This window comes from Rhea pennata, chromosome 1 (assembly GCF_028389875.1).
Source record: "Rhea pennata isolate bPtePen1 chromosome 1, bPtePen1.pri, whole genome shotgun sequence".
Classification (NCBI taxonomy): Eukaryota; Metazoa; Chordata; class Aves; order Rheiformes; family Rheidae; genus Rhea; species Rhea pennata.
Genome location: NC_084663.1, coordinates 195,284,155 through 195,311,487, shown reverse-complemented (window position 1 = coordinate 195,311,487; position 27,333 = coordinate 195,284,155). Strand labels below are relative to the sequence as shown.

Here is a 27,333-nt window from a genome sequence, read left to right as displayed (position 1 = left end):
CATATGCAGTTTAGAAAGTCTGTGCACATTCACTGTATCCAGCAACAACCACCTGCGAGAAGCACAAGCAGATGATGAATGTGTTCACAGAATAGTCACTGTTGCCCAAAAAAGAATCCAGGGGACAGACGTTACGATTCCTGTGGCAGGTGATTAAAAGCTACTGCCATGACTTTGCAAAGTTTAGACATTTTCCCCTTAATAGTATTATCCAGATTCTCTGCGTAGTTCCAATGTCCTGCCTACTTGAGAGGATGCCAGGAGAAAATACTCAAAAACACACCTCACACTGATTGAAAAAACACTAGCTAGACACACAGGCTCTCTTCTTCTGCTTCTTAGCTCTTAAGCTGAGCACAGAGTAGTGCATATAATTAATAGACCAGCAGTCTATAGTCAATACCACAAAAGAAAGGTTGAGCTAGTTTCCCATACCTAGAAGTTACTGAATCATTCAGGAAACTAATAAACAGACCAAGTCATTTATGTCCTCTGTAATTGGTACCATCGGGTATGATCTACCCATGAGTTTTAATCAATAAAGTTTATATACTGCTATTGTAAATGGACTATTTAATGCCCAGTTAGACTAGCAATATTAAGATAGTTTTATTTTAAGCCTTCTGGAGTTCGAAAACATGTACAAGTAAAACACTCATTACAAAACTCCATTTGCTAAAGTTTCTCCAGCAATATACATCAAGCATGATCCCAGCACAGAGATGTGATTTTTACAAGAAGCAATGCACAGAACAATGAACAGTAATACAACAGCAAGTCTTTCCAGATAGATTACAATGAAAACATTTTCTTTCCCTTTGCCACATCCAGCATTTGATTTTATTTATTTAACAGCCACATCTGAAGTTAAAATGTGGTAAGTAAACTCACTGTGGAAGTTGAGAGGCACTCAGAAGCCCTGAAAGAGAAAAGAAGCAGTATTTTTCAAGTTCACTATTTCAGGGGTAAAAATCCCTGAGAGCCAGAAAAAGGACGAACCCGTTTTCTTTGATGGAAAGATGTTTGTCAAGGGACGTTACTGACATACAGCTATAAAGATGAGCTATATGACTGAAGAACAACAGTAAGACAAACAAGCAAACCAATCAGGTCTAAATGTAATGCTAAATAAATAGGAATGCTACTATGGGGAAGAGTTAGAAAAACTTCACAAGGAAAGCTTTCAGTAAAGATCTATACAGAAATAGGAGAGAGATGTGCGTGCTAGCCTTGTCATCAAGGCGACAAAGGCTTTTACAGTACATATCAAAACTACAACCCACCTTAATTACAAATAGTACATAACTGACCTCGAGTAGAGCTATAAACAAGATTCAAGAAAATACTGCACCCTGACTTCAATGTCACCACCACAACATTCATTATTTGAAGCTAGTACACCAGAAGAAAAAAAAAAAAAAAAAAAAGGGACTTTTAAAAACGTATGTGTTGTTCATGTAGAATTGCTCAGGTACAAGTGTTTTTACTAGAACAGCTCACTGAATTCTCTGGGGCCTGGAAACTGATCTCAGAAAAACTGGGCTCTAACCTTTAAGTCCCCAAGCTGCTGCTGGACATCAAATTAGCTCTGCTACTGGACATCAAAATAGCTCTGCTGCTTCTAATTTTTATGGGTAATATCCCAGCAGGGTCCTGTTCCTTGCTACATACTGGGACAAGGGTCCTAACTATATCCTTTCTTTCACCTATTGCGCCTACAGAAGTTGCAATTAAACTATGATGCTGCTCAAATTTCCAATGCTTTTCAACACGTAGATGTACCAAGCTAACAAGATCAAATATAAGGATATCCTCACTGTTCACTCAGGCTGATCCAAGCCTTCAGAATAGTTGAAGGAGGCTGTAATACCTCCCAGTTTTCGGAAAATCCAAGGCATTGAAAGCCTATTATATCTGAAAGACAGGTATCAAGCACTACAATAAGCAACGTCTAGAGGAAACAGAGGGCAGCATAAACAGTAGAAGTGAGTCAAGGTAGCCTCCAGGCAAGTCTAAAGACCTAATCCTGAACGTTCATGATCAGTCACAGGTTTTGAACTATTAGCAGCTAAATACAGAGTATGCAAGACCACTCTTCACTAGATCTTTAGGTCAGAACCTGAAGTACCACTGGTGAGGTATGACGTAGTTTGAAAGTCAGATTATTAAATTCACTAGAAAGCAATTATTTTTTATGTGATGTCCTCGCTCTAGCCATACTTGTCCAAGAGGGCAGAACTTTCAAAAACACACGGCCCATCCTCTCGATATCTAGTATTCTTAAGATGGAATTTATTTGTATTATTTATGTCACTTCCTTAAGAGGATAGTGCTTAAGTCAAGCCACCTCAGCACTAATTCTCCTCCTTCATAAGGAACCATGGGTGACTGCAGAACCGTGCAGTCATTATGCGCTCAGTTTACCAATGTGAGAGCAGCAAGTTCAGAGCTCTGCTGATGTTTTGTCTTATCAGACAAAAAGGCATTTGGAAAACTACAGGGAAAGACCACCACCTTTCCCTCAAATTCCCTGAAAGGTCACCAGGGGGTTTATATTAACAGACATGTTGAACCACTTAGTTTGATATTGTAGTAACTTCCCCTTTAAATCAACATAATATATTAGGATGTTTGCTCTAGGTAAGATACAGGAATGCGCAGTTCTACAGAAGGACTGCTGCTCCACTTTCCTAACGGACCTGCTAGACTTCAGGCTTTTGCCTTAGATTTAGGTCACTAGTAATTGGACGTGTGTAAAACATACATGCTCAGTTCAGTGTTGCTTAATTAATTTCTTAGTCTGTTGATTTGGCAGTTGTCCTACTGAACAGGACAGTTGGATATTTAAACTTATATTAAAGAAGACATCACCGCAATAGCTAACTTCCCCCAAAATGAACTCAACTCCTGTGCCAGCATACTTTGAAATAAACATTTAATACTGCCTGGAGTACAAAGTGAAAGTAGTTTTAGTTGCTCAGGTAACAGTTTTGTCATCTGAAAGGAATAATCTCTCTTCTGCAGCACTCAGAAAAAAAAAAAAAAAAAAAGTCATAGCACAGAACTTCAAACCCAACGATGTTACCCACACCACCTCAATATGCAACACAGATTTGAGAGGTGCCACAAAATCTTGCAACAAATGAAATGGAACCAGCTATAGCAACTTAATACCTGGGACATTTCAGTCCAACAAACTGGTCAGTGCACCAAAAGCTGTAAGGCCACAGCTTAAAAGGGAATGAATTCTGGGCACTGTCAAGCTGCAATAGGCACCTTTCACTATTGCAATTATAAATATTTCAAGAGTAAAGAAACATCCATGCAGTGAAATAAGGGTTTTCTTTTTCCCCCCTCCCAGAAGACTTCTACCACAGCTTTTTTTTAAAAAAAATAATAATAATAAAAAAAAACTTCTTGAAGGGCACAGAGCAGTCCCTACTGAGCTGAGTCCCAGTCATCTTGCCAAGCTTCATGCTGGAGCTCACTTTGCTACCATCTATTTACTTTGCCACAGGTCCCATGTGCGTTAGGTAGTTTTGGCTTAAGTCTAAATAGCAAATGAAAAGAGACAGCTGGCTCTCTGCAGGAACTTCTCTCATTAGTGACCCTGGGGGCTGAATTGGCAGAGCTGTCTGCACTTTATAAGCAAGCTGCTCTATGGAACAACCTTATAAAACTCTATTCCTTTATTCACTGAAGATATTTGCTTTGAACAGGAAGTGTACTATTTTTGACAAAGTGCATTTTGTGCCTGAGCAGATACTTTTTAATGACATTTTTGAGCTGGCTTAAGATGTCTGCCTTGATTTAAAATAGAATAGAATCCTGGTTCTTTTTTGTTACTAAGAAGTGAACTTTTCCAATTAAAAGGGCATGGAGACCAAAACACACACACTTTAACACTACTGAAAAGAAACGAATCTTCTCTTTGAACAACTGAATATCCCTATATTATAAGGCTTTTAAAGGAAAAAAAAGAAAAAACCACCACAATACTTGCAAACAAGCTTAATATAATATTTTCAGTCCATAAACTCTAAACAATAAATATGAAAAACAGTGTACATGACACAGCAGAGCAGTTTAATATTGAAGACAAACAAGTAAAGTGGTAATACCTATACTATCAGTGATAAGTTTGTTTCACTAGTGTGATAAAACACAAGCAGCTTCCTACACAATATGTTTTGCAAAGGAAAACCACAGAACTAAGCTGATTTAGAAGGTAAGGGGAGGAGGGAGACAGCAAACAACAAGGCACAAAAACCTCTCTTGCTGCAACTCTGTAAGGCACCACACGTGGAAATGTGAAACTCAATCAAAACCTGTTGTGGAAAAATAAAGTCTAAATGTGTTTAAATGGCAGGATAATGACTGTACTTTAAACATGACATTACTCTCATCTCTTCAGGAATAAAATGACTTTTATGAATCTTTATTTACATTTATAGGCTTTTAAAAAAAATTGTGAAATGGGCAATTAAAACTCCCTAAATATAGGGGTCATTGTTAATTTCTCCCAGATGGCTTCAAAAGTGCAAACTGACCATGTTCTACGACTGGCCTTGTTAACAGAGTCCTGATCTAATTTGGGGCAGAGAGAAATGCTGCCAATTATGTCAAGTTGTATGTGGTGCACCAGCAGTTTTAATAGAGCACAGACTTCAGGGATTAGGATGACAAACTCATTTCACAAAAAAGAATAAAAATAAAAAACAAAAAAATTTAACTCTGAGATAAAACTGGTAGCATTAATCTAACACCATACTAGGGATCCTAATACCTATACTTGTAATTTATACGACTACTTGAAAACCAGGCACTCATTTTTACTTCCCTATTCTGATTTCAAATGTTATTGCCCAGAAAAATCTATCACAGGAGGCAGACTTTGACAAAACCATTTCCCTTACCAGGATACACTAGAGAATTAAGCTTGGATACTCCAAGTTCTTTCATGTCCCAGGATTTCTACTGCATCCTGCCAGAAGCAGTTTTGTCCTCTCAAATTACAAAAAAAGAATTTCCAGTTTGCACTGAAAATGTTTAAAAGAAGTGCAAGTCAGAAGTTTTACAATATAGAAAGATCTCTCTCTCAGGAGACTTCACTAACAATTGAAATTTTTTCCCCAATGAAAGATTTAGTTCGGAAGCACTCAGTTTCTCACAAGCATCAGACAAAAAAAGAAAAGAAAAAAAGTCTCACTTATCTGCAGACAGTCATCATCAGACTACACTCCTAGATCTTTTGCTTCTCTTCTTGTAACCCAAACAATTGCACAGAACAGTAAAACAGCCTGAAGAAAATTTAACAGTTCGGTGTTGGCTATAGGATTTTTGTTGTTGTTTTTTAAATGATGTGCTTTACTCCTTACTCTTCACTGTTAAATATCAATGCTTAAGCAAACACACATGAATTATAGCCTCACTGAAGCTCAGCCAGCCTAAGCTGCAAGATCTGACCCACTTATATTTTAAACAACAAAGCAATTGGAGAAAAAAAAGAAAGTTAACATTCGTATAGCTATTTGCTTTTGGGTTGCACTAGCTTGGGCAGGCTTAATTCCCTAGAACCAGTTCTGCTTTAAGGAAGGAACAAATTTGAGCAAGTACAATAGAACCAGTCTAGTTAAAGGCTGCAGTAGTCAAGGACACGAATATTACTGATCAATAGGTTTAAGGCCAGCTAGTTATGATTTGAAATACGTTGTACTTTTTCATGGCACTTAACACACTGAAATTTAGTAGTGGGTGACATTAAACAAGGGTATACATATTTATGTCATATGCAATATATACATGTAGCTTCAATTCCTAAATTAGAAAGTGCAAATTCTCTTGCCTAAATAAAATCAAGTTGTGAAAGACCACCTGTGCTTTCCTATACTGAATATTATAAGAAACATTACTATCTTAACCCATTTAGTGCAAACTGATGCAAGTCCAAAGACATATCACTTCTTTAGTCACTACTTACCAAATGCCTCTTTCAAATACAGCTACACTTGTGTTGTTAAGAGAACAGCAAACACTTGACAATTAGCATGCTGTTCTAGCCTACATTAACAAAATTTGCCAATAAACAAATCAGGTTTTGGTCATGCAGCACAGACCCATCCTCACAATAATCCATCTTTTATTTCAGTCTAGAAAAGAGGAGCCTTGTGCTAGATCTCAATTAACAGGTCATCCTGGCCACTCCATACTCCAAGCTGACAACAGCAGGCTCAGCTTTTGAGAACTCTTCCATGAATTCACTGTAGCGATTGTCTGCTGTGTTGCTGCCCTCTATAGTTCTTAGAGAGTCATTCACAGGCATCAGTGACTGCTGCTCTTTCTTGAAGCGTGGAGAGGTTTTCAGTGCCATAGGTGCAGGAGGGGCAGACTGCAAAGGTTCCTTCACAAGAAATGCATCTGACTGAATGTTTCTCCGCTTTATTTTCTGAAATATAGACAGTAGTTACTGATAGTAAGCATGACTGCTTTACTGATGACACTCTGCTTTGAGTGGAAGTGAATTTACTTTTTTGCTGTCCAATTCAATCTCTTCAGAACCCTACCCTAGATTAGATATGTAAAAGCATTATTACATGTCAGGCTATTGCATATGACAGTTTTTCTTCCACTATTTATAGCAGATGCCACAAGCACGGTATGCTTAAAAACATGCAGCTGAACAGAAAACAGAAAGGTTGCCTCTTAAGCCAGTCCATAGAAAAGAGATTTCTCCAAGCCAGAAGCATTATTACAAGGCTACAAACACCAAATTTGAAGAACAACTCACAAGTACATTTCATAATACTTACAGCTTCCAGTTCTTTAATGTCTTTCTCCAGTTGTTTATTTTGTTCAGTCATGTTCATGATAAGATCCAACACAGACTGCCTGGGATGCATACTTCGATCAAACTGATGGTACATATTTCTCCAAAACCTGCACGTAGCAGACAGTTTTTAACCATCCAGAACAATGACAGAATTGAAGAAAACATACTGTATTAATTCAAACTTACTTAAAGTTGAAAGACACTGTGTTAGGCTCCAAAAGAGTTAGCTCTGGAAAAATATCTGGATTATACAAAGGATTTTGATATTTTTTTTGCTCATCCAGAAGGAATGGCCACAAGGAATATGTCTTCTCTTTAAATCTTAAGGTAAGAAGAAATCAAGGTCAAGACACACTGCAAGTAAAAGCCCAGGATCTGTTTGACTCAACATAATAAATCTATCTCAACTGCTTTTTCTTTTTTTTTTTTTTTTTTTTTTTTAATATTACCAGAATAGTCATAAATTTTGAATGAAATACTCTACTCAGTTCTATCCAACATTACCATAATGTCAGGAAGAAGTCAATTTTACTATCAGTTTTAGAACCAACAGCACTTATGCTGTGCATGTTTTGCCTAACTGCAATAAACGCTTTTAAAACACATTAAGAATTAGACAAAATGACAAATTTACAGATATTTTCCAACTGAAAACATTTGGAGACATCCTGCTCATTTTCTACTGACAGGAAGTAGTCTTGAATAAGCAATAGTTTTAGGGTTAACTACAGATAGGTTAGGGGAGGAAATAAGGCAAAAATTCTGAATTCAAGTGTGCCCATTTTTTTCTTTTTCTTTCTTTCTTTTTCTTTTTTTTCCCTTTTTTTTAAGGGGAGGAGTATGGATTTTCTTTTAAAATTAGAAAAGGATTTCTTCAATATGCAAAACCATGACGACCAATGCTCTTCTCTAAGGCAGTTGAATATCTGTTTTTGTACTACTTGTCTCTTTATTCAGAGACTCTAAAAAATAAAATCTATATATTGTGATAATTGAAGAGCAGCTATGAGATATATTGCAATATAAGTCTGCTTACTTCAGTTCTTCTCGCTCTTTTTGGCAGTTCCCAAGGAAGTTTCCAAACTGACATGAATGGACATGTTCATGGATCTGAAGAAGGAAAGCTTCATTGTACTCAAAGGCTTGGGGAAACTGCTCAGTCAGATTCCACACGCTTTCTAAAAATTGGGTGAATACCGGTGAGATTTCTTTAGGATCACCATCCAGCTGACAACATCTAAAGAAGATTCCACAGACACAGCGAAAAAGTTAGACAAAAAAGGGGGGGGGGGGGGGGGGGAGAGGAGTTGCACTTGCCTTTAACTACCCTGCATCAATTTGACACTAGTTTTGGTTTGAGAACCATGTACCTAACTTAGAGGACTGGGGTAATTTTTAAAATAAGTTCGTATTTAAGTTATTTTTTCTGATTTGCACCACATTTGTATCCAGTACAGAAAAGCAGCACAAGACAAAATTAAGAGGCTCATTTGTTCTTTATTATTTCCACAATAAACATTTGGAGTATACCAGCTAAAAGTAAATTAATAAACAGTATATAGCAGCAAGGCTATTCCTTTAGCTGGTAGAAGTCAGATCAAGATGAAAAACTATGAGCATATACGACATTTAAAGGTAGGCATTATTTCAACATTAAAGGTAAATGCAAACTCATTTTAAAATAAGATCAAAACTTCAAACTGTGCTTTATGTTGCCTAAATGGCTGGGAAGTAGCTTTGGACTGATCTTGCATTTTCTAGGCATATGTGCAAATCAGCAGCTCTCATCAACATCTGAGAGCAAGATACCAGTAGCTCAAAAAGTATGCTTGCACTACAAAACAATTACCTAATAGGTATTTGAATAAGTAATAATACCAAGTGCATCATCTCTTGATAATAGCCTACTGATTGCAGAATGTCTAGCAACACTGCAGTAGTTTAAGTACCCTAATTCCATAAGCTTTTTTTATTTTTTATTGAAGTATACATCGACATAAGTATTAATGTAGAATGCTAAATTACTTTTACTGGAATATTTATCCTTCAGTTCACTGTGCACACATACTTTTCCAGTAAAGAAAAAAAATGTATGAACTACCTGTCAGAGAATTTATGCCCAAAAGAGATCCAGTCTTTCTCTATCAAGACCTAGAGGTTAAAAAAAATCCACAATAAAGTATTATTAAAAATTACATCTGCAGTATTACCTTCACAGGCTATCTATACATTATGTTTTTAATCCAAATCAATTAACTACTGTAAGAGTAACTATTTGTCACTTAGTAGGTCCTTCACTTTCTTGGAAGATTCCTTTGCAATGGGTTCTTAAAGTACCATTTAGTTTAGTTGTCAAAGTTTAGTTGTACTAAACAGGCACATTTCTAAAACCAATAGAACAAAATTTAACAATAGATTGACAGTCAGATGATTACTGCTGTTAAACCAGGCTTACTTTAAGCATAGTGAAGCAGTAAGACCTCACATAAATGGCTGCAAGAGGTTATAGCAACTAACTTGCAAGTTAAAAAAAAAAATAATCAGTAAAGTACGGGAAAAATTTTAGTATTACACTCCTGCAATATGCACTTACCATGAATCCTTTAATTGTTCTGTAATAAGAATCTAGTAAGAGAGCTCCAAGGGAGCAAACTTGGGAAGTCCTATCCCAGCCATCTGAGCAGTGCACTAATACACTGGCACTCTCAACTGCTATTGCCTGCAAAGTAAAGTTTCACATATCATTGTTTCTTAGTGAATATTCAATACAGGTATCAGAATTTAGTAAGTAATTAAGACTACATTTATCCCAAACTCACAGCATAGTCCATTTTAACACAGACAAAATATTTCTTATGAGGAAAGATTAGATACTAATTAGACACCTGTGAATTCTCCAGTGAAATGTAGGGAACTCCCTATAAAAGAAATACCTTCTGCAAACGTGGCAATGGAAAGTAATAAGGACCTCTACAGTGGTTCCCATTGCTCTTTCGATCCTTTTGAAACTAGAAATACCTTTTCAATGAATATTAAGAAAAAAAAAAGCACACTACACCTTACAGACCAAGTCAGATGCAGAAAACAAAATACCTACTTGTTAGTTATTAAAAAAGGACTAGAAGTGCTCACTAGCTTCAACTAAGAATTCAAATCCTGTCAAATCTATTTGCTGGGTCACCTATAGGAGAAGCATCCACATAAACAAGCCTTATTACTTCAGCTAGTGAAAAAAGACCTAGTCTTCCTCCCCCCGCTGTTGTTCTCCCCCTCACACACACACACACACAAAAAAAACACACACACACACACACTTTTCTTCATAGGTGCCTGGCAAAGGTTCATTTGAATTTTTCATAAGCAATCCCATTTCCTCACCAAATAAAGTCAGTATATACTCATTTTGACTTCTCTGCAATTAGTGCCTCATTACACTGAAAAACAGCTTTACTAAACAATTTCCTCCATCTCCTTTCAAACTGGTTAGATCTTTTACAAGTACCAAAAAGAATCAGTAGCATAAAAGTCCTTTCATGCTTCAGTAAGGGGCTCAAGTGGTATTCAAAAAAACCCTAAACTATAGCTGGCACACTCAATAACTGCAGTTAAGAAACATGCAATACTTATACACAGATACATCTGATATGCTGTTTTATTTCAAGCTTCTTCTCTCCAAAAAAAGTCAGTAAACTAAAGATGACTGTATTTATGTAATTTTACACTTCAAACAATTAAGTATAATTTTGCCTGGGATCAAGTCAACTCGTCCTCATTAAAGAAAGAAGCAGCATATAAATTACCTTGGCTAGGAAGACAGCAGCATCTAACACAGCTTTGATATGACGCAGCCATCCAGAACTCTCCAAACCAGACAAGAAGTCGTTGACAGATAAACCCTTTGTACCACTGACTGAAAGAAACCAAGAGTTACAAACCCCTAAAAATTTAACTACTTACATCCTGCATTGAAGAAAGGGTACTAGAAGCAATCTACGATTTTTAAGTTGATTTTAAATATCTTTTAGGAAAGCGTCATTCCCAAAAGGTTAAGGGAGCAATGCAAAATATGCTCTCCACCTAGAATTCAACTCTGCAGAACTACAGCAACCATGAGTGACAAGAATAAGATCTTTGAATCTTTTTTTGGCATTCAAGATAAAGAGACTGGTTACCTCCAATAGGGAGCAATGCCTTGCCTTGTAGAGGAAGGCAACACAAAGGCCTACCAGCTTGCCAGAAATACTTACAGGCAATTAGTATTATTGCAACCAAGTAGTCACATCCAGATAACATACAGATCCAATCAGTTAGACTGCTAGAGCTGAATCACCTTCTCACCTCTGCCTAGAGGGTAAAGTGAGTGCAGTACATGGAGACTAAGTTTTGTCCATCTCAAGAGCACTACAATTTTGATCACGATCTCTCCTGTTCTTTCCCAGTGCACTTTGAATCTGTGATGCTAAGGCTATGTCAGGGGCCAGAGAAAGGAAAATCCAAGTTAAAGAAAAGCTGCTTTGCAGTGTATAGCAACAGCAGTTATAGAAGTAGACTGAAAATATTTCACATGGACATTTAGCAATTCACAAGACAGAACAGCCTGATTTTTGTAGGACACTACATATCTATCAGATAGAAACTATTTTTTTTACTAATCATGCTGTTCCAACCACGAGGAACTTTTGGCATTAAAAAAAGGACATTTCCTGGATTCAGAGTTTTGAGATCCTAGGAGAAGACTCCTTAAGTTGCTGTCTACAAAACTAGATGCAACTTAGTGTTGCGTCTACTATTTCTACTAAGCTAGTGAGCCCCTCCCCCCCCCAAAAAAAGAAAGCTCTGTAGCTGAAAGTAAGCAAGAGCCATTCATATACAAGTTGCAAAATAATCTTTATCTCTGGGTACATGTGGAAGTGAGTCAGAGAGAACAAAAAACAAAATTCACTGAGTCACCTTGTGACTCAGTTTCATTTTCAGCAAAGTCCCATGCTATAATAAAGCATATAGACTCCTAAGAAACCAATACTCCTGGAGCTTTCTTATATCCACACTACACACTACTTAGCTTTCAGCCACACATTGTTAGAGTCTCCATTGATCAGAAGATTTGTAATGCCTGTTGCCACTCAATGCTACAACAAAGATAAGTCCCAAATAAAGCAGCATTCTTCCTAAAGCCTATAGATCTCTCTTACCTAGGTGGGAGAAGGAAGCTAGAAAAATCATAGCACAATAAGGTAGCAAAACACATCAAGAAACCGCTGGACACAAAAGACACAAAACCTAATTTTGAAAAGCAGCCTGTAGATATCAGTAAAACCAGCAAAAACTGTGTTCATGTGTTTATTTTACTCTAGTCTTTGGTGGGGGGGAGGGGAGGGGCACTAGCATTAGGCAAGAGATCTTCTGAAAGGTCTCCTGACATGGGGAAATCAGCTGAGATGGAGAACGGATGCTTTCAGGTTAGTCTAAGTAGTTCTACATACCTGACTTAAGTCACAGCCATACATGGCACCACAGCAGAGCAAAGGAAAAAAAAAGGAGGGGGGAGGGGGAGAAAAAACACACACCACTACCACCCCCACACACAGAAGATCTGGAAAGCCAACGGGAGAGGGGACTGAACAGAAGGCTAAACTACCTAGAAGCATTATTCATCCCTTCACACTCTTACATTCTGTAATTTATGCTATAAAGCATAAGCTTTCAGTGAAAAAAAAATAAACAGGCTTTCAGTCCTCAGTCTGCTTTCACCCAGGCAATTCTATCAAACCTGCCTTTGATCAGTATTTCCCGCTTGGTATAAACAATTCACCTCTGCTGTGTTTTTCTTCATTGCTTGGTTTCTATGGTCTCATGAACAGAGGCAAAGATAAGAACACACAGGTTAAGCCCTGAGAATTAGTTTTCTGTTTCTGTGAATAAATACAGACATTTCAGATTATTTAAACAAATTGCACTAACACTGGTTTGATGCTTATGTGCTGAAAAATCATTTCTCCCTAATCATCCCCAAAAGGGCTGAAGATTACTTATAGTACCCACTGAAGAGAGGAGGAGAAGGGAAGAAAAGCTTCATAATAATTATCCTTCAACATGGCTTTGTATGGATCCCATCATAAATAAATGCTCTTTGTGCACGTAAGCCCAAAGAACTATCTCCTGAGCCCACAGGTATCTTCATGCCGTTGTCTTTATACATAAGATTAGTGATGTTTTGGGAAGGAATTGCACTCAGAGGTGACAGGAACCTGAAGACCTGGAAGCTGAAGCACAAGGTTGTGGGGAAGGGGAGAGGTTATTTTCAAAGAAAATTGAACTTGGTTAATACATTTATGTCATTGACACATGCAGCAGAACACAGCAGCTGCCTCTCAGATAGCTATCATTGAGCCTCAAGCAAGAGTTTCCTGCAGAAGTGTTGTTTCTTGACATAAGCAATGTCTTTTTGCTTAAGTGGAATCTTACCAGATATGTAATAATTTTTCTGAACATGTAAAAACTTTTCTAGATTCAATAACTTCAATAGTTTAGTCTATATGAAGATTCTTCCATTGGTGTTGCATAAGCAGACTGAAACACAGCCGATCAGGGCAATAAAGTCACTGTGTCCACACTGTAAATGACTGTTTTAGAGTTTTGTCTCATTGCATGCAAGATTTTTTTTAAAAAGAAAAAAAAATGCTGAATTTGAGTGAATGAACAGACTATAAACCCCTTCAGTGTGCTCTGTGGTAAGGTTTCATTCCAGAAAGATGTTGGGAAGGACTGTTCCATGTTCCATTTGCAAGCATCCATCTTCTCATTCAGTACATTAGATTCTTCTGCAGACCAAGAGTTTATTGTGAGAAGAAATTACACTTCCAGTAAACTACAAAATCAGGCAGATAAGAGTCTAGGGTCAGGCCACAAGCCCAAGGAAGAATAACTGTTGTTTGTTATAAATAAATCTGAAGATAGTCCCAGTTACAATGAGTCTTGAAAGAATATAGTGACTGAGAGCACATTCCTGACTTGAACATTCTGTTCAGCACAACAGGAGAAAGATGGTACACAAAAGCTTAGCAGCATTCACCTCATTTTAAGTTATAAGCCTATTCTCATAGCATTTTCTTAAAAAAAAAAAAAAAAAAAAAAAAACAAACACCTCACTAGTGGCATGTCTATAGAAGTCTGAGGGGAAAAAAAAAAAAAAAAAAAAGAAAGAAATTTTAGAAGTCCAGAAATCATTTGTACTCCCTATATTTTTAGGAATATATTCCACTTCCCTCTTCCCTTCCCCTCCAATATTCCAGAAGCCAAAAAATAACAGGAATAGCGTATTAGGAGCAGTATTTGAAGGCACACTTGAAACTCAGGACCAGCCATGCCATCTTTTTGCCAGGTTTCAGGGTGAAAGTTTCCCTATTAAGAAAAGGTAACCTATTGAAAGATAAATAAATCTTACTGACCTGCCAAGGGTAAGTAAATTTAGACTGGAAGTTAGATGAAAGCTCTTCTGGCCAAGAACTAAGTACAACTAGTGAGGCTCAATGTATTCACAATACAGCTACTGGCAAAAACAGATCGCAAGATTAAATGATCCAAGAGGACTGCCTCAAGTCATCATCTTGTTTTGGCAAACAGAAAATTTTACAGTGTGAAAGCACCCAAACTTTAAGAAACTCTCACTTTTAAGTCAGTTCTGTTTCTGCTTGTCTAGTAATTCATTCTCAGGTTAAGTCTGAAGGGCCAAAGATACAGTACTCAAAGTCAAGACTCAGCAAACTTGGAAAGCACTTACTGTAATCCCTTTTTGGCAGCAAATAGGAGTGAAAGATTTGTGATAGCAGACTAGAAAAAAAAAAAACAAAAAACAAACAAACAAAAAAACCACGCATCTCCAACTCTTAATCTGGCATTCAGCAAAACCCCGTATGGGCTGAACAGCGGTAAGAAAGCTGTGTCCATCTACCTCAAAATTTAATTTAGAGAACAACTACAAAATTGAGACATTACTAACAAGTTTCCCGTTAAGCAACTCCATTAAATCCATTCTCCACACAGGGAAAGAGCTATTATTGAAGGAAAAATAAAAAATTTGATAAATACTGTTGGCTAAGTCAAACAAAAGAATTTTCTATGACTAAAGTTTAACCATGTGCTGCATATGCTTCTAAACCAGACATTATATAATAATTTCTCAGTTTGGTCTAAAATTAGTAACAAAATAGAACTACTGAGCAAAATATCAAGATGGAAATAGACTTCTTACACACCCTTTTCACCACCCTATAGCTGATGGCGGTAGTTTGAACTGGTTCACTTTTCCTCAAATGCTATTCAAGATGCACCTATTGAGTACAGATGCTGTTTGCCAAGTTAAAAAGAGTTCAAGGTTTCTATACAGTCTACATATGCCTACTGCAAGTTCTAGGCAAATAGGTGCTCCTTGAAGGATTGGAAATCTTTAAATATATACATACACACACACACACATAAATCTACCTTTTTATATACCTAGACTATTTTAGACATATATACCTATGTACATATGTATGTATGTTTAGTTGACAAATCTCTTACAAGATGTTGACATGTTTAACCAAATTCACCCAAGATAGATATGTGCCACCTTACTTGCCTTGAAATAAATCACTAGTCCATTCATAATGATTTACAGCTTAAAGATAAAGGTTAAAGGCATGTTCCATTATCACAATGGAGCACAGCAGAACCAGGATACTGAAATCTCAGTTCAGGTTATATAAGCTTTTAAAGACTTTAGAATATATGTAAATAGGTTGACTAAAATTAGAACATACCTTCCAACAGTTTTTGTAAGCTGGATCTCATTACATGAATATTTTCAATTCCAACAAACTGGAACCTAATGTTAGAGTAGTTGTCTTCATTTTCGTAGCCCTTCCCAGCAGCTCTGTTTGCCATTGCATTAAGCTTAAAAGAGCAAAATAGAAATACTGAAAACTTAATTGATTTGACTTGCATTTTATTTTTAAGAAATAAAAAAATCAAGCAATTTCAATGCTTAAAACGAACATACTAAAAAGACTAATAAAACAGATGAATGTTTTCAAGTAGATTTAAAGTGTAAGAAAGGCAGTAAGTACTATACAGACTGCTTGTGCTTTTTATATTCAGAACTGACAATTCTGAATAATGCTTTTAATATTTTCCTATTCTTTCCTCCATGTCTCTACACACAGTTACTTATTTAAAAACATTCCTGAAAAAAGTGATCGCTATACAATTAACCTAACAAGGAAAAGAGTAAATCCCAGACTTAACCACACACACACTTTTCAGGCATCCTAAAAAAAATCCCATAAAAAATTTTGCAAACAAATTAATAAACTTTTGGCAGCTATGAAAATTACAAAAACTAAAAATCTACAGGTGGCAGAGTTTCAGTCCGTCAGTCAGACCAACTGCATTAAAATAGTTAAGATCCTACAGTGCAGGACTTGCACTTCACATCCTTGCTTTCTAGCTCCTATGTTCAGAGAGATTTAAATAGAAGGAATACCAATCTAAATGAGACATTGGTCTAAAAAACAAGAGTTATCCCGTACATCACATGATGGCTCGAAAAAACAGAAGAACTCCAATGTGATTCAATTTAATCAGGCAGAGTGCTGAAGTATGCCTTCACAATGTTACAACAGAAATTGAATTTCTCCTGTTTCACCCTTATGAGACAGCTTTTATATAGCATTCACACAGAACAGTCCTTTCTTCCATTCTAAAATAATCCAATACAATTCACCATTTCTCCATGAATTTCATCCCAAATAGTTAAGCTGGCTTAGATCTCACTCAAAGATGATGCTCAAAACACGTTTACGGTCGGCTCTTGTCCATTTAAGTTTTTTTCCCCTGTTAAATGCACCTCCCTAAGAATTCATCAATGTATTCAGGGAGTTCCAATTGAGTCCTGGGAGGGGTTTATCTTGTTTAAGAAAGAAAGCCTTTACTACTTGAATGTCAAGGCTAACCTCTACAGAACATTTTCGCCCAGGAGATTTTATTTAATTCTAAATCTTTACAGATCACACATCGCAGGTATCCCTGTACTCTCTTCTAGCGTTCAAAAGGAAAAGAAAGGTTTCCTTGTAGAAATACCTTTGGCCTGGTGTCCATGACATACATGAAGCGATTTGAAGGATTTGCTTTACTGATTGCTTGCAACATGTGTTCATCTTCCAGGCACCTGGCACTGAAACCTGAGAGAGGCTGACTGCATCTGCAAATTGCAGCCTACAGTAGAAATCAAAGAACTAGTTAACAACAGTTTAATGCCTCTATCTGAAGTGCTTTACATAATTCTAAGAAAATGCTTTGTCAACTTGTTTCATTCAACAGATAACATTACTTAAAGCCATAGCACACATACAAAAGAATGCGTTCCAGCTTTCTAAGGATACCACTTGCAGAACTTTAAGCACACAAGGCCTGTGATTTAAATCTAAAGGTTTATCAAGACAACATTTTTTAGACCTATCTACAGGGATAAGGTACTAGTCTACATATTGGACATTCCTACATGGATTAAAAATATATACGCAGGCTTGGAATAAACAGTCCATGAAAATAAAGTACATGCCTGTTATAAAATCAATGTTGTTAAAGTTTGTTGGTTTTATTATTGAAAGTATGACACGTTAGAAAATGATATGGTGAAAACTATTATAGTTGCATTCCATTTCAGCTGGTATATGGTACATCTTCTAATTAGTAGTTAGCCCCAAATGCATCCATTAGTTTTATATTCAGCTTGACAAGGTGATAATCCTGCCTTCTTCTCAAAGATACCCACCAGATAAGACAAAGAACTGCTGCTTCACATAAAAAGACACTTTATCAAACCCTGTAAGTCAGATTTTTCATTCTCTAGTCTTTAAAACCTTGAAAATGCCTCCTCAAGGAACCAGTCCTATTCTTTTGGTTTTCCCCTGAACCCATTTTGACCTAACACTTGAGTTCATCTTGTTAATGTGTCAAGAACACTTGAAATAGAACTATCTTCAGTTGATCTTAAGGTTAATTTCTGAAAGCTTTAAAGAGACTTAACTGATTCCTTAGGGATTCTTTTAAACTGGCTTAGCTTAATTCAGCATCCTGTTAGACACCACTCAGGTTAGCTGCATTTGAGGTTACCATAATTTGCATCATACTTATGAGTTAGTATACCTATCTACCCTGAACTACTTGTAACTGCTGAGAAACTTTTCAGCCCACTGGCACTAGAAGGAAAACAGACCTCTTTATCTTTATGGTAATAAGACAACACTGGGAATCTTCCTTTGCTTCTGAACTTGGAGCTACCAACAATTATAGGTTTGCTTGCAGTTCTGGGAACATAAAGTTCTTTAGGATAGGTTTCACAAATCTGAAAGAGACAGACATACAACAGAAGAATTTTATATACAGACTACAAAATTAGCACTGGATATATAACCCAAAGCTAATTTTACTACATTCAGTTTGAGGGAGGTTAAGATAAATAACAAAAGACAGAGTAAACACCAGCATATTTCTGCACATACATGTAAATATCTCAGGAGAGGAGACAAACCACAGATGAAAAGTGCAAACTGATATGAAAAAAAATGATAGAATCACTCTTAGAATGCTAGTATAGCAGTGCTTTCCTCAAGAAGAAAGATTCTTCAGTAGAAAACACTAAATTTGATTCAAACAATGAGGGAAGTATTTTCAGTATATTGTTTTATTTGGTTATTATAAAATAAGATTAGTTCTAAGCTAGAATCAGGTATACCACCTCAGCCATTGCCTCCCTTAGGCAGTACTGCAAAGGCCAAGACAGAAGGCTTCTCAGCTAAAGAAGTTGTAACAAAGTTGCAGAGCATCACAACTGCTGTGGCTGGGTTTCAAGCAAGCAAATTAAGGAAGACACTATACTCTAAGAATGTATGCACCCATGCACACATGCTCTCTGCTCAGGCCCTAGAAGAAACTTTCTAACTAAAGTAGTGAAAGGGCCCACTAAAGAGATAAAGTTTACAGGTGGAGAGTTACCTTATGCAGCAAGCTAAGTGTTCTCCTAGTATTAGTGTTTCTATAGGACTATAGCCAGGGGATGTAGCGAAACCAGATGCAAAGTAAAACACATTTTTTCATCACAACCCTTACCTTATAATCACGATTCGCATCGGACAACTGCCAATAGGCATTTGGCACTCCCATTCTCTTATATTCTTCTGCTAGATCAATAAGCTGCCAGCCTTTGACTTGTTCAGATGCATTTTGTTTTGGATTATAGGAAAAGGCATATAGCTCGTCATATTGTGCTAAAAGATAGAAGAAGAGTAAAAATACGTAATGAGTTAGCCCCCAGAAGCACTGGGGTAGAGAGGTAGCACAGCTGAGCCATGTTCAAAAATATTCAAACTACAAAGGACCTCAGAACACCAAATTATTATTATTTTTAATTTCATGCTACTCAAAAAAAAAGAGCGTGCGAGAGAAATAGACGACATTTTTAAACAGACCTCTGCCACCTAAAAGTGCTACACTAGCATCAAAATTTCAGCTTTATTTTTTTAAAAATGCATGAAATTCTTAACAATTCATTCATATGAACATATAACATTTATAACTTAATAGTATTTTATCTACGAAGCAGTTACAATCAACTCTGCATTTATCCACAATTCCAGGGATAACACTGTAAATGCAGGACCTACTGGAATCTCTCATCTGCTTATCCAACATCAGTTAGCTTCAAAAGCCAGACAATACAACCACCTCCAAATTCACACAGAACAGATTAATATTCTATTCTTTTACACATCAAATCAATTTCAAAGGCTTCACATAGTGCACATTTACAAAGAGTTTTTCCACAAACTTGTTAACCAGGTATATACTGCAAAATCTTCTGCAGCTGGAAGTCTTACCTGTTCTTGACAGCTGAAGCAAGGAGTTATAGATGTCATGACAGTCTCTCTCTCGGGGAACAACAAAGTGAACAATCCTAAAGTTCTTACACTGGATCACAAGGGGGCAGCCAGAAGTAGTCAAGGGAAGTTTTTCCACTGCAGCAATGTGATGATGTAATATCTATGGCACATAAGTACTGACATTGTAAGGGTGCTGAAGAATAATGACAACAGCACACTACTTGTAAGAGCAGGCATAAGAAATATTAAGATGTTCTGAAGAAAGATTTTGACTAGTTGTAAATTAGTTTTAAGAAGAAATTCAAGATTCACATTTTGGTGTAGCTACCATAACTTGTTAAAATTATATTTATTCTCTTTTGTCTTCTTTTTTGGTGTTATCTAATGTTTAAGAAGCAATAAATATCCTTGTGAGTGAAAAATTCAGACATAAAACTCCATTGGGGTTGTTCACTCCTTTTAACTAACTTTGCTAACTGACAAGCTTAACATCTAACGAAGTAGGGGCCAAATAGTTTACTGGCTTTTATTTTTTAAAAAGACTGTTTTTAGGAACATGCTTTCTTTTGTTTCATGAAATTATGAAGTATCATCAGGGTAAAACAGGAAGAACTTTAACGTTTACAGAGAACACAAATTGTAAAAGTTTATATGCTCAGTAGTGGTCTAGTTCCTCTAAAAAATGACCAAAGATTTTAGAATTTCAATATCTGGCATCCATTTTTGCCCATCAGTGTAGTTTACACTAAGTATTTTGTACATCAATCACCATTTTACTAGACTCAGCCTCCTAACATTCAAGCCAGGAATGCAACTGAAGCAACATAAACTGTTCACAGGCTTATAGAAGAAGAAAGAAAACTTTTATATTATCTATTGTGCTGATCCAGACATGACTGTCAGTCAGCTAAGAACCCTTTAACCACTTTGTCAGAAGACTGTAATGGCTATACAAAGGCCCTCCACAGACCTTACTTGATCTGTGTGGCAGATCTATGAAGAGTCTAGGGAAATGCATGAGAAAGTAATAGTTGTTCAGCTATCAGAAGAAAGCCAGAGATGCATTACCTCAGCTGAACAATGTTCTCCACAGCATTTCAATTACCTCACTGAAGTAATCTCCTCCTCTCAAATATTGATTAGAATTAGACAAGCATCTGAAAACTATGCTGCCAAATAGGCTTTTATGAAGAGTCTACATCTTGAAGAGAGGTATTATCATAATTATACTTCATACTTGCACTAGCATCACAGAAATCCAATACTTAACACAGGTTTAATTAAAAAAAAAAAAAGGAGTTCAACAAGAAGAGTAGCACAAAGCAACACACAAAATGCTTCTAAATCTTATTCTCCCCAACAGCTCCTTTCATATGAAAGGATAATTTGTTTTGTATAAAAAAAAAAAAAAACCTGTACAATGCATCTAAATACAAGTCACTGAAACGTAACTTAAATAAAGCAGAAAAACATCTAATAAGATAATCTTATTTCCCTAAGGATAGTTCAGTGTGCTTTTTTTTCCTCTCTATAGAAAAAATTTTTCATCCTTAATTCTGTGTCCTGGTTTTGTCCTGGATGAACTTACGAACATCAACTGTATAGACCTAATGGTGTTGAGCTCAGTCAGGGAGCTGGGCTATAGCAGCAGGTACAGCTTGCTGCCTGCATGTGTACGATCAGTGCACTGAGCAGACAAACTAATGGACATGACTGCAGCAGCCACTTTTGATTGTACAACACTGGTAAAGTTCATCAAGGGGCTGCAACCCCTTCCAAATTCCCATCTTCTAAGGATGAACACTTTAGAAGAAACAGTTGCACTTACCATTCTGAAAAAGCATATGAAAACTTAAATATTTCAATAGATCATAGAATCAGTAAGGTTGGAAGGGACCTCTGGAGATCATCTAGTCCACCCTCCCTGCTCAGCAGGGTCACCTAGAGCATGGTAGACAGGGTTGCATCCAGGCAGGCCTTGAATAGCTCCAGAGAAGGAGACTCCACAACCTCTCTGGGCAACCTGTGCCAGGGCTCTGTCACTCTCACAGTGAAGAAATTCCCCCTCACCTGCAGGCAGAACTTCCTGTGGTTAAGATCCTAGATCTTTAGATTTTGCCATCTCATTTAATTTAGGCAGCATCTAAATGTAAGGTAAAGGTAGTGTAGATATTTTAAACCTAATGCTTAAGCTATCTAGCAGTCTCCTACTCCCACCTACAAATTGCAGTGCAGGTCAGATAGGTTTAAACAAAAATACCACAGATGTGTTCAGGGATACAAATTAAAACTAATTTAGAAGAAAACACAGGACCTGGAAGAGAAGTCAGAATTATTTTTAAACATTATCTGGTTTCAACCACAAAGGTGTCATGCCTGGCATTGTAAGAGTACAGTCTGTAAATCTTTAACTTACTGTTCATGATGCCATAAACAAGGAAAGAGTAAGGAAACACTTAAGTTTTAGTAAATAAATTCAACCTCAGATCAAGGAAGGAAGGACAAATACAGCTGAAGAACATGTGCTTTTGAGCCACAGGCATCCAGCATGCTTACCCAGGTCTCTTTCTGGCTTGAATCTATGAATAACAGATGAGTTGCTGTAAGGTATAGAGTTCCTGTTAGTGACTTATTGCTGGTGCTGAACCTGTCTAGTAATTTCACTTGCTCTACCTGTAAGAAAAAGCAGAAGATCAAAACTTATTTTATAGAAGTTAAAATCCTATAGTAACTTTGAAAATAGTAAGAGACTTAAGACAGCATGTAAGGCCATTCCAGCCAAACTGGTAAGAATGCACTAGCTACTATAATCTTTGATTCAGAGCTAAAATATCCCATTTCAAAACAAAATGCATATAAAGTATTCTCACAAGCTTGATATGTTAAGTTTGATTTTCTTCTGAATTAAAAAGACTCAGATTCAATTCCTAACACTACTACAGTTATTTTCCAGTACAACAGGTAAGAGCATTAAGTTAAAAAAAAAAAAAAAAAAGTCACCCTCTCACCTTCAGTGAAGCAAACACATATACAATTTCCTGTTATTTACCAGTATCAAACCAGCTAACCTCAGCTCTGCACTTTGTTCCTCCCAATGGTTCTCTGTATCCTCATCACAGTCATAAAGATCATATCCTCCTGACTTCATATTTACACATCTACCGTTGTTTGCATCAGTCCCAGACTTAAAAAGTTAGATCATAACAAACTTGTCTCAAAATCAAAATGAGAAATTACAATGAAATGCAATCACGGTAATAAAATTAGAGTGCTCTTAGAAATTTAAGGACTGTGCTGGTGTATAAACTAGAGACATTTCAGGTCTGATTCTTGCAATAACAGATTTCTCCTCCTGCTGTTTGATCAACATTATCATCTTAATCCCATGGAAAAATATTTCAGAAAAATGGATTTCTAGGTAGCCTACATTTTATCTGATGTTTGTGACTTTACAGGCGCCGCAGTTCGCTTTATTTGAAGCAAACATTACATCATCCTTTGTGCGAAACAATAGAAAAGGAGCATGGCAAAGGGCTTATCTCCATGCATTCCTCTATTTCTTGGCAGCAGTGTGTCAGTAGTGCCAAGCTAAAGCTCTTACTTGAGATTTGATGCTACTCCCACGAATTTTTGGAAGTTCTCCAAGAATTTACACACCAGCATGACCAACACCCAAAAGGGGTGTCTAGGACAGCCCTCATCCACAATAGTAATGTTGGATTATTTGTATTCAATACATTTTCATAACTGCAAGTTTAATGTGCTTTTGGTGATGAATAATAGAACACTAAAATAAGTTTTCCTTTTCAACTAAGGTATTTCTTATAACCTAGCAAGGCCAAATTTTGTTTCTGAAAATTAGAAAAGCAATCTAAATACATGCAAAACAGAATGAAGGAAATAACTATCTTCCAAAAGCCACAGTTACCATGACACTATTTCAGGTCAGAGGGCAAAAACCAAAATTACATATCAAAACTTCAAAATAAGTTGTGCGGTAATCAGCAAGCTACCATGGCACAGATAGAGTGCCTTAATAACACAGCACCACCAAAAGACAGTTTTGTTTTAGACAGTTCTGCTACAGCAATTTTTCCAGGTACCTGGCACTGCACCTACCCAACTAATTCAAAAGCACACAGAAACAGTTCCAGTTTTGTTACAGCAATAAAACCCACAAAATCCAGGCACAAAAAGCTCAATTTAACAAGACACTTGGTATTCCCAAGGCTGTATGTCTGTTAGAAGAGGACAGGCACTAGTACTCCAGGTCCCTCATATATGAAAAGCCTTCAGAAATTCTCATTTATTTCTAGATATAACTTGCTTAGAGACAATTGAAATACGTTTCAGATGTAGCCTTCAGAGATAGTCAGATTTAACTAATAGTACTAAGACAGCTAAATGGATACTAAGCTATATACATGCACTTATTCTTTTGTGCTTTTTAATTGTAAAGCTTGGCAAACCCTTAGCTATAAAAAAAAAAAAAAATCAACTCTGTCTTCAGTTCTAAAGAAAAGGGCTTTGCAAGGCAATAGATAAGAGACTACCATTGAGTTTTAGCATCTGCAAGCAAAGATCATTTAAGTAGTCAGAAATGATATTCTGGCAGTAACTAGCGCAAACATGTTAGTGAGTTTTTGAAAACAGCAAAAGTTAGAATAGTTACCTCAATAATAAAAAAAAAAATACTCTAAAGAGTTGTTGAATAGTTTATTAGAATTTATGGATTAAAAAGAAATATTAGATTTGTTTTAATCTTTAAACAGATTAATTATAACAACAGGAAGGAAAGCCAAAATTACATCTCTGAAATCTTGCCTTTAATAAGTTCAAGTATTAACCTAGAATGACTACTGGTCTTAGTGCAAATTACAGTATATCATACCAGGATTCTTCTATTACAATTTTATATGACACTTGCTCAAATTAAGGTTCTCTCTTCCCCATTTAAGTCTCAGGCTTGCAAACTCAGCCTACAATTTAGCAGTCAAGCTAAGCTCCCTGCTGGAAAACACATTAGTAGCTCCACTAAAACAAACAGTTTTGACTCTGAATATACAGAGTTAACTGAAGAAATTTCAGCATTTTATAGTACATTATGAAATATTTAAAGTTTTAAAACTAAAATGGCTTCTCCTTCCTGAACCACAGTATTTTCACTTAGATTTCTTTTTTCATCCCCTATTTATGACATTTTCTGAACTGATTTTCTTCATTTTTTACTATTCAGTGATACAAAGTATAACATTCGCAGACAAAATTAACTTTAAGGTTGACCTCATTTCTTACGCTGTTGGACAGTTTAGTTTCACACAAAACTTCATTTCAGGTAGATGTGTTGACACTAAGACAATTTTAGCTTTAACATTTACAGCAAACTGAAGTTTGAGAACAAATAAGATCTATTTCATCACCATCTCTCACAGATGGCAGCTTTCCTGCACATCAGTTAACTTGAATGAGACTGCAGTGTTATCTTCAGTTTATTTCATTATTACTTTAACAAAATTAAACTATAGACTGTAGTCAATTAGAAGTAGTAAAATGCCTTGTAAGAGTTGTAATGAACTCAAGCCTGCACATAGACTGAACTTTCATGGCATCTAATGAATGCTATGTTTTAGTTTCTTGCTATCCTCAACTGATAAAGTTATTACCAAGCAGTATATATGCATTTTAATCCACCCAGATATCCAATAAACCATTCAGTTTACTTTAAAGCAAATGTAATACATTCAAATACTCATGTTATTTGTAAGCATGAAATCCATCATTGTGAAGTAACAAGCTTTTTTGAATGAATTATATAAAAATAATTGCTTTACATTTTAAAATTTGTGTTCAGATCTCTTTTCTCTGTGCAGCCAGTTACATTGCTATGCTAAGAGTTTTTCTAACAGGGCCCCAAATGCATGAAGAAACAATTCCTTCCAGGTGAAAACAAGCCAGTAATCTGTAGCCTTTATGGTCTCAATTTCAGGTCTGAAACTTAAATAGTTACCCAGCTCACTGACAGATTTCAGAATAAGAACTAGACCAAAGACAAAAAATTAGCTCTTAAGCATAACAATACAGTATTACATTTCAAGAAAGTTTCAGGTTTAAAAACAAACAGGATGATGAGGAAACTTTATCTCCAATCTGCTCATTTGGTATAAGATTACTCCATCCAGTGAACTAAAATATAACTAAGAGTTGCTTTGATGGAATTCCTCCTCTAATTATAAGTAGTTTCATACAAAACATATATAAGCTAATATTCCACAAAATTAAAAGCCCAGTCCTTTATATAACACTTAACTATAAATCCTGTATTTGGAACTGGAATATGATCTTTTCCTACATATCTATAAACCTGATTTTTTTTTTGTCCAGCTGACAGGTCATGGACTTAACAGCTTGATGATGTCCAGGACATGACAGATAAGTGGCAATATTTTTCAGTAGCCTTTAGTCAGAGCTATTGAGCAAAATAAGAAAAATACTGTTGAAATTAACTCTACAGACACTGCAGCTTAACTCTTAAGGATGATTTACAGAAAAAGAAGAGACTTCTGCCTATTTTTGCTTCTTTGCTATATGAGGAGAAAAAAATAAGTTAACAACAGAAGAGAAATTCAGAAAAAAACAGAATATCATTAACTGCTTCCTCCCCCCCCAGAGCTTAACAAGCATCTCAGCATTATACATGTACTGATAACTAACATTCATAACAGCACTAACCAGACTTCTCAAAGTAAAAAAAAATGTTTTTTTTCCACAAATTACTTGCGACTAAGAAACTCACACAGCGCAGACTACACCCCGAGTACAAAAAGCAACGACGACCCTCTCTGAGCTCAGCGCCCCTTCCTCGAGCGCAGCTTCTCCTCCTCGTGCCCCAACCCGCGCTGCCATCCCCAGGTCCTACCCCGAGAAGGCTGCTAGTACGCCCCCGTTTCCACGAGGCCTCACAGAGGCGACGAGTCCCGCGCAGCCGGGAAGCGCCGGCAGGGCCGCGCCCGGCCGCACCGGGCCCGGCAGGCCCCACGCCCGGAGCACCCCTGAGCGGAGGGTGGCAGCACCCGAGGCCGCCGCCGCCGGCAGCCTGGTACCCCCGCCCCCCGGAGGCCCCTCAGTACCTTGGTGGTGCGGATGTGCTCCATTGCGACCCCCACAGCACCAACCACCACCGCTGCCGCCCCGCTGCGGCGCTCCCGGGCTGGGGCGGCCGTTACCTAGAAACGCTTCCGGGGCGGGGCGCGGGGGCACCGCCCGGCTGCGGCGCCCCCTGTCGGCCGGCGGCGCGCGCACCGCCGTGCGAGGCGCGCATGCGTGTGCCGCCGCGCGGGCCAGCGGCCGGCGGCGCCATGTCCGGGTGGGAGGCGGCGGTTGAGGCGGGCGGGGGACCGGCGGGCCGGGGGGGCTGGGCCGCAGCGGTGCCGCGCAGAGCCCGAAGGCAGCTCGGTCAGGCGCTCAGAGGGAAGCGGCCGGGGGTGCTCGCCGTGCTGCTTTGTCTCCCAGCCGGCACTGAGAGGGGCTGTTCCAGCGTCGCCGAGCCGTGGCGGCAGTAAATCCTGCATCAAAATACTTGGAAAA

General features: G+C 37.4%; 1 protein-coding gene across 1 annotated transcript; it reads right to left on the bottom strand.

Annotated features, from left to right (window-relative positions):
- Window positions 1–584: 584 nt before the first annotated feature.
- MTMR6 (myotubularin related protein 6) lies at window positions 585–26,953 on the bottom strand. The gene is made up of 14 exons (XM_062567192.1): window positions 26,877–26,953; window positions 22,306–22,422; window positions 19,747–19,909; window positions 18,980–19,137; window positions 18,087–18,215; window positions 16,949–17,083; window positions 15,631–15,763; window positions 10,630–10,739; window positions 9,423–9,548; window positions 8,931–8,980; window positions 7,866–8,066; window positions 7,016–7,150; window positions 6,810–6,936; window positions 585–6,445 (listed from the first exon to the last, which is right to left on the bottom strand). The coding sequence occupies exons 1-14, from the start codon at window positions 26,898–26,900 to the stop codon at window positions 6,182–6,184; spliced, it is 1,872 nt and encodes a 623-aa protein (XP_062423176.1). The 5' UTR covers window positions 26,901–26,953; the 3' UTR covers window positions 585–6,181.
- Between the last annotated feature and the right edge of the window lie 380 nt (window positions 26,954–27,333).